Here is a 16,230-nt window from a genome sequence, read left to right as displayed (position 1 = left end):
AATTAGATTTGTAGTTTACCACACATTAGTGGAAAAAACTGAATCCTGGTAGAAGTGAGGCAGTCTCACAAAACAGTTGCTTTTGAGCCTAACGTTGCATTACAGATGTTGTACTCTATAATAAGACAAATGATCTTGAGATGACAACCTACATTTTGAAGCAATAAAATGATCAGTGCATGTGTCCCTTTCAAGTTCTGGGGTGAGCAAATACCCCATACTACATAAAAAGGCTGTGTTGTTTCGACAATGGCCATCACTGAAAGACTACTACTAGGTGCACAGCATTTTGAGTGAAGCAAAAAGGGAGGATCTACTGTACAGTGATCGTGCATTCATATTTTTTTACTATATCAACATTCGTAACATTTCACACAGCAACTGACATTTGGGGGCAGATTTATCAAAGGTCAAATGACCTTTTTTTGAATAAAAAAAAAATTTGAATTTCAAGCTATTTTTTGTGTACTTCGACTAGGGAATAGTCCAAATTCGATTCGAATTTGAAAAGAAATAGAAAATTCAAATATTGAAATTTATCATGTACTGTCTCTTTAAAAATGTGACCATTTGCCATCTAAAAACTCCCGAATTGCTGTTTTTGCCTATGGGGGACCCCCTAGAACCTATTTGGAGTTAATTGGTGGACTTGAAAAATCAAAGGTTTTTTTTGGGAAAAACTTTGAATCAAATTAGATCAAATGCCCTATTCCTTCGATTCGTACAATTGGTCTTTTTGAATTCGAATTTCGAAGTTTTTTCAATTCGAAATTCAACCCTTGATAAATATGCCCCTTGGAGTAAGGCACAATTACCATAGAAAACTCTCTGCTTCTTTAGCTACCAACCTTCATCTCAGCAGCTGTAGTTTCTATAGTGTGCTCTATTTATTTCCCAAAAATAGACAAATAAAAAACATGCTAAACATGCTAAGTTCATATATTAAGGATCAAGATAAAAAAAAGCAATCAGTATAAAAAATAACGATAAAAATACATAATTCAAGCTTTAAATGAATTGTTCAGTGTAAAAATAAAAGCTAGGTAAAAAGTTTGTATGTGCAAAATAAAATAAATTCTAATATAGTTAATATATATAATAGACTGGATGTCTAACATAATAGCCAGAACACTACTTCCTGCTTTGCAGATCTTGCTTTTGAATTTGAGCTGTATGCTATGGATCAATTGCAAACTCACTAACCAGTTATGTCCCATGTGGCCCCCCTTTAAGTCAAGACTAACTAAGTTAGAGACCTGAAAAGCAAGAAGTTGTGTTCTGTTTTGTTATGTTAGACATCCATTCGCTAACTAACTATATTAGAAACATTTTTTATTTTGCACATACAATCTGTTTACCCAGTTTTTATTTGTACACTGAACTGTTCCTTTAAAATTCCAAGCTTAGAACGTTATGCATGTCTATTACATACAGGTACACCATTATTATTATTATTATTATTATTATTATTATTATTATTTACATAGTTGCAACATATTGTGTAGAACCAAACAGAAGGGTGTGCAATTACAAAAACCGGAGGACACAGCAAAATAGAGCTTTATATTATAAGCAGAACAAGAACATGGGTTGTTTTGGTTGGTGTTAATATGAAACACTGCTTTCTGCACTTTATATGTGTGTGCACTGACAGGTATGGGATCAACCTATCAGCACACACAAAGAACAGATGATGTGAAAATACAGAAAATAGATACTTTATCATTTCCATGGCAAACCTCACTCTGATTGTAATAGGCTCATCCTGTGCACACACATACAAGTTGTTGAAGGAAATGTGGAAGAATTAACTTTCTGCACAGGAATTACATCTGCACAAGGAATTCCAGGAATATTTAATTTCAATCAACATATGCTTGAACGCTGGAGTATGCCAAAATCAAATAATTATAATTATTCAGTACATTTATTTAACAAGTTATTTATTCTTGACAAATTGGGCTGATCAAATTGTTTAGACCCTGGGCCATCGATTAATTCATAACGGAGGCCAAAGCAGGCCCATTGGGAGTGAACCACATCAATGCACTGATGCATGCCTTGCTAGGAATTTTATACCTGCCAGATTTTTATCCAGACATCCATCAGTCTGGAAGATGAGGAAGGACTACACATGGGTATATTAAATCTGCTGTTATATGGCAAGCTTTATGGTGAATTAAATGAATACATAATCACCATATTCCAGAAAGTGGTTTCACCTACATTGTGATCAGAAAATTTAGGGTCCCACACAATGATTGTCGTTCTCCCTAAAAGTACAGCAGCAGCCAAAATGCTGCCTTACAGAGTAGATGTAGGATTTCTGATCAGTGATTCATGATTCTCATTCAACAGTTCAAAACAGAAAGCTTTTATAAATTGTTACACTTGCTGTGCATCAAAGGCCCAGTAGGAAAGCATAAGTCAAAACAGTTATAGAAATGGGAATAAAATTGAAAAAAGTCTGTCTTCCCAGGAATACTGTTGTATACAAGATATTTTAGATATATTATTGATATATTAGGTGAACCTAAAATGAAGACTATTTTACAACTAAATGTTCTTATTTGTGTGTGAGAAAATGTAAACACTTGTATACAATTCATTGGAAACTCTATTTCCATTTTCCAGCAGAGTGTGTTATTAAAAAAAGGTGAAGGGTTAAAGATTACACAGAGGATAATTAAAAGTTCAAGGAAAGGTCTGAATTCCTCAATCATTAATGAAAGGCTATAACTTTACCTGTAAAAGGTGGGATCCCAGTTCCCGGCCAACATTATCCAACGTGCTAGACCTGCTAGTATGCCCCCAGGCTTCTCCAAGTCCTGTGCATGCAGAGACACAAACAGAAAAGTGAGTAAGAAGGCTGAGTCCAGACACACAGTCAGCAGAGTCATCTGTTTCATGCCTCAGGGACAAGCCTAAGCCTTGTAGGAAAACATTCTGCTGTATAGGCAAGGACATCATGTAACAAGTGACTTCCTTCTGTAAGCAATTGTCATATGTAGGAAAATGTTGGTTGTCATATACATTTGTAGCTTATGGATATATAGATGGTAATAATATTTTAGAGAAATGCAGAACAAATATCCCGATGCCCCTCCCTGGTACAGGATAAAAAAAAAATACATTTAGGGCAGTCATAACAAAGTTAGATGACACCAAACGGTGCTTAGGGAAATGGATTTGCAGTGATTTGTATGAACAGAAATGGCATCCATCCAAAAAACCATAGAGACATTTAAAAAACTATTTCTGCTACTAACAACATGTATTTATGTTGTCTTAAAGCCATACCGACACGTTCCTATAAAAATCATAGGAGGTGCTGCACACCGAATAGTTTCCATTTAAAGCCACACCGCCCTGCGAACCTCTGTGAAGCCGACCCTCTGACACTGCGGATCTTCTGCGTTGTTTCGGTGATGCTGAGCTGGGGGGCGGAGTGATCCTTCCATAGGCTAAAGTCCTGTTTTTATTTGTAATTAGTCTATGGAAGGATCGCGCTGCCCCCAGCCCATCATCACTCAAACAACACAGAAGATCAATAAGCAGTGTTGGAGGGTTGGCAAATGTTCGCGGGGCTGGGGGGGGGCTTTTAGAGGAAGCTATTCACCGTGCAGCACCTCCTTGATATGGGCACGTTCCTATACAAGTTAAATCAGTATCGCTTTAAGCAGGGATCCCCAACCTTTTTCACCCGTGAGCCACATTCAAACGTAAGAAGGGTTGGGGAGCAATATAAGCATGAAAATAGTTCCCAAGGATGCCAACGAAGGGCTGTGATTGGCTATTTGGTAGCCCCTATGTAAACTGGCAGCCTACATACAGGAGGCTATATTTGGCAACACAACTGGTTTTTATGCAACCAAAAGTTCCCTCCAAGCCAGGAATTCAAAAATAAGCACCTGCTTTGAAGCCACTGAGAGCAACATCCAAGTGGTTGGGGAGCAACATGTTGCTCACGAGCTACTGGTTGGGGATCACTGGCTTTAAGTCTAATATAAATGTTTGTATTTAAAGGGTTGATTTGTTGCATTCTGTTTTTATATTTTAAAAAAATAACTTGATTTATTTTCATTCCTTTGGTGTTTCTCAATAGCCTTTCAGAAAACCAGGTTACAATGTTTTATAATGTTAAATTTGCTATATTAGCAGATTTCTCAGCCGCATTAGAAGCATTTTAGCAAATGAGGGATCAATTGCAAAATTTTGCAAAATGCACAAAGTACAGTATGCTCAGATGGGAGGAAACTGCTTCTGTAAAATATAACAGTTTGGAGAATATGTGGCCTGCATAGCCCCACGATTAGGAATCATGGGGCCCCATACTACTAAGTTAGCAGGTCTGTTCACCATGAAAGAACTGATTATTAGCCTAATGGTCATCTAAGCACCTGGTAAGACAAACCTAACAAAAAGTAAAATTGGGCTCCGTAGAAAAAAAGGTGTCCCTTGAATGCAAGGTCTAGCTCCTAGTTTGAAGCCTACCTAGCAATATAAAGCTAAGCTAATATCTCAGAAACCACCAAAAACTGAAAATGTATGTAGGCTGTAAATTGCAAAAGTGCTCAGATGACCACCCTGGACAGGTTTACACCAATCATTTTTTTGGGTTTAGATCCCTTTTACATTATAACTTTCTATTAAAATGTTCCAATGTGTCCCCTAGTTCACTGAAGTTGGTGACTCAAACTTATTTTCAGATGTTAAAGTAATTATCAAGAAGAATTCTACTTACCAGCTCTACATCAGTCATTTTGCAGTTATTTAACATCTAGAAATTTCTATGCAATTTTAGGTTTCCAGTATTTCACTGTTCATAAGTAGGGAAGACCAGCTGCTATTTAGTTGTTCCGTACTAGAAAACTGTTTAATGGTTTGAGCTCCAGTTGCAGTGAAAAAAACTTGGAGCCAGCTTAAAACAAGTGTGTTTCTCTTGCATTCATTTGGGCTATTGGTCCTTAAGAACTGGAAAAAATATTTTATTGTAACTGAATTTAAGAACATGATCTTAATGTTACTGGAATATAGTTCCCTGCATTCATGCCTTACTACTTAGTAATACATTGAAGAATGTTGGGATGTGCAGCAACATTTGAAGAACTTGGAGTTAGAGGTTTTCATGAAGTACAGAACCTGATGCTCGCCTACTGGGTTTAACGCCCAGGTAGATGACTTGTTGAGCAGTCTTATTTACATGCAGAGGAGGTGGAGCTTTGGTTTGATTTTCTTCATTATAAAAGTGCTGAAAAACATATATGCATATGAAATACCATGTTTTTTTGCATCCTGCCCACAGTGAGCGTCCACGGGTACATTGCTTGCATATTCACTAGTCTTATTTGGAACTAAAGTGTCCTATTATATCACTTGTAGTTCATTAAAGAAGATAAAATACAACACGGTTTAAGAGTACTTTACCTAATTTGCCAGAATACAAATGCCGGCAAACTCCAACATATTTGCATGAGTCAGATTATGCTTGACATTAGGATTCGGCATCCTCAGGGTTGTGTTCTTAAAACAACAGTGCTCAATAAAACATTTCCCACCGTTCAGGGACAGTGGGCCAATGAATGCTAGACAATCCTATAAAAATAATTAGAAATTCCATCTAGTCTGCGCAAATCTTACTCCGTGTTCTTTGTTAACACAATTGGAGCTTCAAAATACTTTTCTAGAGACATTATGCGATTGTTTATGGACTATATTTTGAAACAGTAATCTTGCATTGTAATTTGTAAATAGAGCTTAATGTTTTTGAATAACTCTTGTTTTGTCATATATTGAACTACAACCCTTCTGCATCACATGTAATTGTTCACTATTGGAGCTCAGGAATTGTATGCTGCATACCTCGTGAAGGGCCATGCCTCTGAAACAGTGTGTTTCCACATTTGACTTATAAAGCACTTTCCACATTTGACCATTAAGCACTCTTGCTGCCCTTAGTTCTCTTGTACTTACATGCCCTGGGATCATAAATGACCCCCTATGGTTCGAAGACAGAATACCTTTGATCATTAAAATACCTTTATTATATTATAATGACATTATATATTGCAAGCAGGGCATAATTGTGTCCTTAGCAGCTCTTTGTAAGACAGACTGTTCCAGAGACATAGAGCAAATGTACAATAATAAGAAAAAGCTTTAGACAGAAAAGAGCTTTTATGGCATATGGAGTAGTAAAAAGAAACTGACAGATCACCACGGGAGGCAAGCTGAATATAAAAAAAGTGCTTGCTGAGGTAACGTATACAATAGGAAGCTAGGATTCTTAAAGCTAAGGAAAATTTCAGAGTTAACTAGCTGAGATACCACATGTTACTATGGAAGCTTAATATTAAACATTTTTAAAAACGAAATAGCTAAAAAATCAAATGCTTCCTGTCAAGCAGAGTGATCCTATTTTTAGTTTGGAAATAACAGGTAAATATTTACACATTATTTCCAGTACAAACTCGTGAACATGCCACATAAGATTGACCGTGGGAAAAGCTAGGTCAATGCCACCAACCTAACAAGACTTACCCCAGAGCTCTGTAGATAGAAACAGCACTGGAAATTGTAAATGTTTGAATTTAAAAACCATAGGAATCATGGGTATCCACTGTAATATTACATTGCTTCCTTTATTCGCGAATTTTTCGGCGAAGCGAAACGGCGCAAATTCGCCCATCACTACCTATCAAGATTGTTGGCACAAAATTCTACTATTTATATTGAAATTACACTTGGTTTTAGTCCAAAATGTACTGCTGAGTATTTCTTTAATATCCCAAAATGCTAAAATGGCATTCATCAGATAAATAGTTTTGCCGACTTCCAGGCAAATGGAGCACACAGTAACATTCAGTACCCCTGAAACCCTATAAGTATATGTTTCCTCCTTTTGCTACAATGCACTGCTGGAGTAGTGAAATGTCAATGGTCAGATAACAGGGCAGCAGTTCTAGAGTTAACAGGTCATAGAGTAATGGGGTCGAAACAATACCCTCTGCTAACTGATATTTGATTAGGTCCATTCAGAGATCGATCCCAGGGAGGGAAATGTGAATGTCACAGTATAAGATTGCATGTTGTATGATGTCTGACAGCTAAGCTGAATCAGGCAAGTGACGTATTTATAATTCAGGGTCCATCTAATAGTTTTTTTTTTATTGTGGGTCTTTAAGGCACATTCAGAAGTTTATACAGAAAACAAGGGTCTGACAAAGCATGACAGGAAAGTGATTTACATAGGGAGTAATTGAAAACATAGAAATATATCATACCTAAACCATTGTACAGTTTCCCCTCATACTTTGAATGGAGACAGTTCATGGTAAGACTGTAACTACAGCCCTAAAATATTGCACGAAAATAAACTAATACAGAATACTATGCCCTGAAGATAGGAGACCAAAGATTAATGTTAAGTTTTGTTTATACCTCCATTATTAGTTCCATTATTTCCTTATTGCCTCATTGAAAATTACCGGTAATTAATTTAAGGAAATCCTTACAGATCAATATAATTTAAATTGTTTTGTTGCCCAAATAACAAATGTGAGCAATAACAGAATAACAGGAGAAATGAAAGCTAACACTTGATTTTCTGCAGCATACTGTAAATAAGACCTTAGGAAGTACAGCTTTAAGGTACACATACAGATAAAATCATAGGAATCTGTAGTTCTTTGCACATCCTGTTATTCCAATCATTTATACTCTTTGCTCGAGCAATCAGAACAATAGGAAGATGACCATACTGAGTGGCCTCTCATACACTCTCATTGCATTCAGCATGTGGGCTAATCATTTGGAAAGTATACCAGATCAGCCTGTGTATGGTTGCCCAAATTGCATACAATTTTGGACAACTCTTTTAGCAAATGTAGCAGAGACTGTCACCCATGCACACATAGATCCATTTACTAATCAAGTGAATGTTTGCTTAAAGGGGTTATTCACCTTTGAGTTAACTTTTAGCATGATGTAGAGAGTTAGATGTAGAGACAATTTGCAATTGGTATTCATTTTTTATTATTTATGTTTTTATTCAGCAGCTCTTCAGTTTGCAATCTCAGCAATCTAGTTGCTATGGTCCAAATTACCCTAGCAACCATGCATTGATTTGAATAAGTGACTGGAATGTGAATAGGGGAGGCCCTGAAAAGAAATACTAGAACAATAAATGTGTAGCCTTACAAAGCATTTATTTTTAGATGGGATGAGTGACCCCCATTTGAAGACAAAAAATTCAGAAACTATACAAAATAAAAAATGAAGGCCACGTAAAAGGTTGCTTAGAATTTAACATTCTATAACATACTAAATATTAACTTAAAGGGGAACCACCCCTTTAATGTGACTGCATTTTTTACGATGACCACCCCTCTTAAAAGACCAGTAACATAATTTTTTTTTAATTTGTTTCTTTTTAACGAAAAAAAACCCCACCAAAACAGTTTTAACTTTTAAATCGCAAAGCTTTTATTAAGAAATTACTTACCGATTCTCTGCATGCGCTCCCCTTCAGAAACATTGACGATCCATCGTGCGGCGCTCGATTTCTCGTCCCTGGCTATCTCCTATAGAAGGCAGGGAGGAGAAATCAAGCACTGAGCAATCGATCGTCGCCCTGTCGTCGTTTCTGAAGAGGAGCACATGCAGAGAATCGGTAAGTAATTTAAAACTGTCTTGGTTTTTTTTTTTTTCATTAAAAAGAAACTAATTTTTTTTAAAAAAAACAAGGTATTTTTACTTACCGTAAAATCCTTTTCTAGACGGCCTGGACTGTCAGTGCAGACACCATGGGGTTAAGTATCCACCTCCGGAGGCAGGACAGAAGAAGAAGAATCTCAGCTCCTCCCCCTTGATATAAGCTGCTTGCTCCTCCTGTTCCTCTCAGTTTGTGTATGTCAGCTTAGTTATTAGGAGAACAGAGAGTAGAGTAGAGAGGAGCGACAAGAGATTCATACACGTAACATTCAATAACATTTAATAACATTGAACAATAAAACCGAACAGAAGGGTGGGGCTTACTGCACTGACAGTCCAGGCCGTCTAGAAAAGGATTTTACGGTAAGTTAAAATACCTTGTTTCTCTAGACCGGCCCTTCCTGTCAGTGCAGACACCATGGGGACGTTCAAAAGCTGTCCCACTTCAGGGTTGGGTTCGATTAGAATTAGTGGTGCCCAATTGCAGCCTGAAGCACTTTTCTACCAAAAGCTGCAGGTGCTGAATGGAACACATGTAATTTGTAAAATTTAGCAAAAGTAGACAATGAGGCCCAAGTGGCCGCTTTACAAATTTGCTCAGGGGTAGCTAAATTTTGCAGAGCCCAAGAGGTACTCAAAGCTCTGGTGGAATGTGCCCTGACCTTGAAGGGTCGGGTCTTTTTACTGCTATCATAAGCACAATTAATAGTGTCAACAAGCCATCGAGCTATGGTGCGTTTAGATGCAGGCGACCCTTGATTAACACCATAAGTGACCAAAAAAACATCAGTCTTTCGAAAGGACTTGGATCTGTCAAGATAATATCGCACTGCTCTGACCACATCTAGTTTGTGTAAGGACTTCTCTTTGGCATTAGACGGGTTTGGACATAAGGAAGGAAGATTGATCTCTTCATTAATATGAAAGGCTGAGACAACTTTGGGTGTAAAGGATGGAATTGTCCTGAAAACCACCCTATCTTGGTGAATTATGAGCCATGGTTCTTTATGAGATAAGGCCGCTAAATCGGAAACTCGCTTAGCTGAGGTGATAGCCAAGAGAAAAGTCATCTTCCAGGTAAGGAACTTCAGTGCACAAGATGCTAATGGCTCAAAGGGAGGTCCTTGAAGAACATTCAAAACCGTAGTGAGATCCCATGGCGGCGTAGGGTCTCTGTAAGGTGGTCTGACTTTACGTATGCCCTGCACAAATTGAACAATGTCCGGATCCCGTGCCCAGGGATGTTGAAGCAAGATCGACAACGCCGATAGCTGACCTTTCAAAGTAGCCAAGGAGAGACCCAAGTGGAACCCCTGAGTGAGGAACTCAACAATCGTCTGTGTAGTTGCATGCTTCCAAGGAATAGTCCTGGACTCGCAGAAATCTATGAATGCTCTCCAAGTCCTATAATACCCTTTAGTAGTGGAAGGCTTCCTGGCATGCATTAAAATGTCAGTGGCCTTGGCAGAAAACCCTTTGGACCGCCAGATCTCGGTTTCAATAACCAGGCCGTTAAATGGAGACGCTGTAGATCGCCGTGTTTTATTGGACCCTGAGTAAGTAAATCCAGACGAAGAGGTAGACGCCATGGCGGAGCTGCCGACATTGTGATGAGGTCCGAGTACCATGCCCTCCTTGGCCAATCTGGAGCAATGAGAATGGTTGTCGTCCCCTCCTGCCGCACTTTGCGTATGATACGTGGTAGGATTGCGAGAGGAGGGAAAGCATAGACCGTGTTGAAAATCCAAGGTATGACTAAGGCGTCCACATACGCCGCCCCCGGGTCTTGTGACCTGGTGCAGTATGTAGGAACCTTGTAATTGTGTCTTGACGCTAGTATGTCCACGTCTGGTTGGCCCCATCTGGACACCAGTTGTTGGAATATCTCTGGATGAAGTGACCACTCTCCAGGATCGATCTGTTGTCGACTGAGATAATCCGCTTCCCAGTTCAGAACACCTGGAATGAACACCGCTGAAATGGCTGGGACGTGGTGTTCTGCCCAACTGAGTATCTGAGCTACTTCTTGCATAGCTCGATTGCTGCGTGTTCCCCCTTGTTTGTTTATGTAAGCCACTGCTGTGGCGTTGTCTGACTGTATGCGGAGTGGTTGATTTGACAACTCTCTTGACCAATGCAGGATTGCATTTCGTATTGCTCTGATTTCCAGCACATTTATTGGTAGTCGAGACTCTTCTGGCGACCAGAGTCCCTGGCATGTGCATGGTGGCCATGTTGCTCCCCAGCCCGTGAGGCTGGCGTCTGTGGTGACTACTGTCCACTGATGGAGAGCCCATGACTTGCCCTGTGCTAGGTTGTGTGGAAACGTCCACCAACTGAGCTAATCCTTGACTAACCTGCTGAGTGGTATCTGTTAAGAGAGGTCGAGATGGTTCTTGTTCCAACTGTGTAGAAAATGGTTTTGAAACAGTCGCATGTGGAAACGGCCATATGGTAGCGCTTCCAAGGCCGCTACCATGTAGCCTAGAAGTTGTAAGCACTTCTCCGCTGAAATTGTGTTCTGAAGGCGGACAACTTGGGCCGATTGCGTCAGTGTCCGAATTTTTTCCTGTGTCAAGGCAATGGTTTGTAGGGATGAGTCGAACCACATTCCCAAGAATTGGATTTGTTGTGTTGGAATGAGGTGACTTTTGTTGTGGTTCACTATCCAACCGAACCGTGTCAATGTTGTGACACAGGTCTGGGTGTCCGTGAGACTCTGTTGGTAAGATGGAGATCTGATGAGCAGGTCGTCCAGATACGGAGTGATGGAGATCCCTAGGCGCCTGAGGTGAGCAATAAGAGGGCTGAGTATTTTTGTGAACACCCTGGGTGCAGTGCAAAGGCCGAAAGGGAGCGCTGTGAACTGATAATGATCGTCCAGAATTGTAAACCTCAGATATCGTTGGGATTCCGGTCTGATCGGGACATGCAAGTAGGCATCCTGAAGATCCACCTTTGTCAGGTAGCACCCCTGTGTCATTGACATCAGTACTGACCGGATTGACTCCATGCCGAATTTTTGTGTGGACACAAAGAGATTGAGGGACTTTAAGTTGAGTACTGGTCGGAAAGATCCGTCCTTCTTTGAAACTAGAAATAAATTTGAGTAGAATCCCTTGTAACGCTCTGAGGAGGGGACACTGGTAATCACATTGTTGCTGAGTAGGTCTTAAACTATGTTTAGTAGAGCAGTTTTTCTTACGACATTTGTCGGATCGGTTGAGCGTTTGAACGTGCGAGGAGGTAGAGTCTTGAACGGAATTCGGTATTCATCTGTGACGATGGATATCACCCAATTGTCTTGAATGTGGGTGCGCCACAATGAAAAAAACTGCTGAAGCCGTCCGCCTACCTTTCCTGCACTTGACTTCTGGAAGTCAGGAAGAGTTAGGTTTGGGGGGTCCTGGTTTCCTGGCTTGTCGTGTTTGGTTGGACCAGGCCGGTCTACCCCTCTTTGCCTCCCCCGCTGAGTGCGGATTCCGAAAAGTGGAACTCCTGGAGGTACGAAAGGAGCGTCCTTGCGCACCCCATGACCTGTTGTATGGTCTGTGTGGTTGATCTGTTCTGGGTTTCTTCCCGGATGGTAGGAACGTGCTTTTCCCACCGGTGACCTCTGTAATAATCTGCCTGAGGTCAGGACCAAAAAGTGAGTACCCAGTAAACTTTAGGTTAATCAATTTGTTTTTTGAGGCTGTGTCCCCTGACCAGTGCCGCAGCCTCAGAGCTCTCCTCGCAACTACTGTGTCAACACTGGTTTTGGCCGCCAATCTGACTGTTTCCATGGCTGAGTCCGAGAGGAAGGCCAGTGCGGAACTAAGTCTTTGTAGTTCCTCCTGTAAATCCTCAGGTGGAGGAGGATTCTTTAACAGTTCTTGGCACCACAATCTAGCCGTACGTGCTAGGCCTGCGGATGCCACAGCTGGTCTGAGGATAGCAGTGGCATGAGTGTAGCCCCGCCTTAAAGAGGTTTCCATCTTTTTGTCCATAGGCTCCCTGAAAGCAGCTTCCTCTGTTGGTAGTGTTGTTTGCTTGGAGAGGTGAGCTATAGCGGAATCTACTTTAGGAGCCTTGTCCCAAATTTTTTGCTGATCCTCCGGTATCGGATAATTGCTAAGGAAACGCTGAGTTAGTGCTAGGCGATGATCAGGTCGAGACCATTCATTCTCTATTAATTGCGAAACAGATTTAAAAATGGGAAAAACTCTGGACCGCCGTGGTTGGACCCCTAGGACCCTATCAGCCTTTGAAGTGGCCGCTGTCTCGTCTTTGATTTCGAGTGTGGCCAGCATTTCACGTAAGAGACGTTTTGCGGTGTCTGGCCCTGCAAGTGAACGATACTGTTGTTCCCTATCGGAGTCATCAGAGGAATTGTCGCTAGCTGATAATTCTCCTGGTTCTGGATCACTATCTTGATCACTAGTATGTTTTGAGTCAGAAGAATTTGCATCTAAGCTCATCTGAGCCCTTCGCTTTTTGGTATGAGGAATTGAATGCCTCATGGAGGATTAAATTGTGGACTTGATCCAATCAAATAACTCCTCCATCTGAGGAGGTTTTGCTGAAGTGGAAGGATCTTGTGCCTCAACATGCTGGGGACTACTATTAGATTGTAGTAAATGCGGTGGCGACAATGTCGGTGCAGAATTAGGTGGATCTGTGCAATCTAAGCAAATCTCTTGTTCCCCTTTACGCAAGGTATGTTTGCAAGTCTTGCATTTTTTAAATTGATTGTGAGCCTTTTTGCCTGTTGCCTTTCTTGTCTTTGGAGTATTGACAATGGTGGTCATATCCCTCCTAAGATCTTCCAGTTCTAGCTGTGGATCCATAGTGAGGTATCTGTATAACAGAGATAAGACTAGCTTCAGTAACTGGAAACTGTACCTTTAGACACCCCCCCATGTGTGTATTAGATGCCTTGTAGGCCTTAATATTATAAGTATGGACCTGGCTGCTATAATACTACACCAGCTCTGAGGATGGTGAGAAGAAAAGGTGCCTCTGCCTTGTAGGCATTAATAGGTTAATAAGGCTTGTGTCCAACAAACTTTAATACCCCCTAGAGTGAACTGCCGTATAGGCATCAGTCTGGCAGTCTTGATGGGGATTAAGCCATGCAATAGCCTAAAGGCTGTGCTTACCCCTGCGCTGACTAGCGTTATATAATAGACATAGTGTTTGTAAGCACTTGAAACTCCGCTTCTTCAGTTACCTGATGCGACTCAGCGTTGCTCCCGTGCTGTGTCGGGTAGCTGTGTGCTGATCGTGGCAAAAATCCAAGATGGCGGCCGCTGTACGCGTCACTAGAGGTACGCGTGCACGTTGCGCCTCACTTTGGTGCCTTTGCTAAAACCCGGAAGTGCGCGCCAACCTGAAGGGCTGCTGAGGAATCGCTCACCTCGCACCCCGAATCAGCACAGGACCATTCTCTGTGAGAAGGTATGCTGTGTAAAGCAGTTGCCCTTCCTCTAGTAATGCCACCAATCCTGAGGATGGTCAAAGGCATTTGAGAACGGAAGGGGCTGCTATGATCTGAGCTAGGATGCCTCCTGCTCAATCGATCGATCTTCTTTGTAGAAGTGATGGAAAGATAGAAATAAAAATGAACAAGAAAAAACAACAATTTTAGATTAAAAAAAAAAAAAATATATATATATATATATATATATATGCTGTCCTAACCTCCAGCAGGACAGAAGAAAAAACTGAGGGGAACAGGAGGAGCAAGCAGCTTATATCAAGGGGGAGGAGCTGAGATTCTTCTTCTTCTGTCCTGCCTCCGGAGGTGGATACTTAACCCTATGGTGTCTGCACTGACAGGAAGGGCCGGTCTAGAGAAAAATGTTTATGTTACTGGTTCTTTAAGCTGTTGCCCTAGGCAATTAAATATATAAAAATATAGCCATGCTGACAAGCCCTTTATTGACCCCATACCAGTCGAATAGTGGAGTCAGCAATGCTGGCTCATGTTTGGTCAGCTTTAAGGTGTCATAGACTAGACATAACTACCATACAGCAGACCCCACTATAGCTGGGGGGCCAGAGTATAAGGGGGGGGGCAGAACTTGAGATCTGCTGTATGATAGTTCTCCCTCCCTTTGCTGCAGAAAACCAATCAAAGGCATGAATGTATGCTCCGGTTCCTCTTGCAAATTTTTTAGAGGAGGAGGAGCTGGGGCAGCCATTTGAAAATATGCTACCGTCCTCAACATTCAAATATTTTTACATTTGGCCATCCTGGTAGTTTGTGTGTTGCCCAAAGGATCAGGCAATATGGTCAATCAGCCACACTGTACAATCAAATCTTTAGGCAAATGATATACAGTATGTTATCAGTCAGCATACATACAAATGTCTGCAATCTGCATGAATACTGGCTGTTATTATGAATGGCATTTTTAATTGCATCTGTCTTCACTGATAGAGATGTCGCGAACTGTTCGCCGGCGAACTTGTTCGCGCGAACATCGGGTGTTCGCGCTCGCCGGAAGTTCGCGAACGTCGCGCGACGTTCGCCATTTTGGGTTCGCCATTGTTGGCGCTTTTTTTTGCCCTCTCACCCCAGACCAGCAGGTACATGGCAGCCAATCAGGAAGCTCTCCCCTGGACCACTCCCCTTCCCTATAAAAACCGAAGCCCTGCAGCGTTTTTTCACTCTGCCTGTGTGTGCTGAAGAGATAGTGTAGGGAGAGAGCTGCTGCCTGTTAGTGATTTCAGGGACAGTTGAAAGTTTGCTGGCTAGTAATCGTTTTGATACTGCTCTGTTATTGGAGGGACAGAAGTCTGCAGGGGTTTGAGGGACATTTAGCTTAGGTAGCTTTGCTGGCTAGTAATCTACCTTCTACTGCAGTGCTCTGTATGTAGCTGCAGTGGGCAGCTGTCCTGCTTCTGATCTCATCTGCTGACTGCTGCAATAACAGTAGTCCTTGTAAGGACTGCTTTTATTTATTTTTTTGTTGTTTTACTACTACTACTACTACTACTACTATAAGAGCCCAGTGCTATTAGTCTAGCAGTGTTGGGGAGTGGGACTGGTGTGCTAATCTGCTGCTCCTAGTAGTTCAGCAGCACCAACTTTAATTTTTTTTTTTTTAATATTCATTTTTTTTTTATTTTACTTTTTTTATTTTACTACCGCTGTAGTAGTGTATAAGTTGACCTTTTAGGCATTATTTGCCCTGTAGGCATTATTTGCACACTGTTTTCTTCAACCCGCCATCGAGCTGTGTGACCTTGTTCCCATTCTGTCTAAATATCCATAATATTACCGTCTCCAGAAAAAACACCGGAGTCACTTTTTTCAAGCAGCATTCATATATTTTACGTAATCCGTATCCACCGCTGTAGTAGTGTATACGTTGGCCTTGTAGGCATTATTTGCCACACTGTTTTCTTCAACCCGCCATCGAGCTGTGTGACCTTGTTCCCATTCTGTCTAAATATCCATAATATTACCGTCTCCAGAAAAAACACCGGAGTCACTTTTTTCAAGCAGCATTCACATATTTTACGTAATCC

At 41.1% G+C, this 16,230-nt stretch overlaps 1 protein-coding gene across 1 annotated transcript in view; it reads right to left on the bottom strand.

The window, feature by feature from the left end:
• Positions 1-16,230, bottom strand: part of sim1.S (SIM bHLH transcription factor 1 S homeolog) — a 63,930-nt gene that overhangs the window by 20,612 nt on the left and 27,088 nt on the right. The window contains exon 3 of the mRNA XM_018265416.2: positions 2,746-2,828. Within this exon, the coding sequence (XP_018120905.1) occupies positions 2,746-2,828 (83 nt within the window). The remainder of the gene's footprint in view (positions 1-2,745; positions 2,829-16,230) is intronic.

Source organism: Xenopus laevis, chromosome 5S (assembly GCF_017654675.1).
Source record: "Xenopus laevis strain J_2021 chromosome 5S, Xenopus_laevis_v10.1, whole genome shotgun sequence".
NCBI lineage: Eukaryota > Metazoa > Chordata > Amphibia > Anura > Pipidae > Xenopus > Xenopus laevis.
The sequence above is the reverse complement of the archived record's forward strand: the minus strand, read 5'-3'. Positions and strand labels throughout refer to the sequence as shown.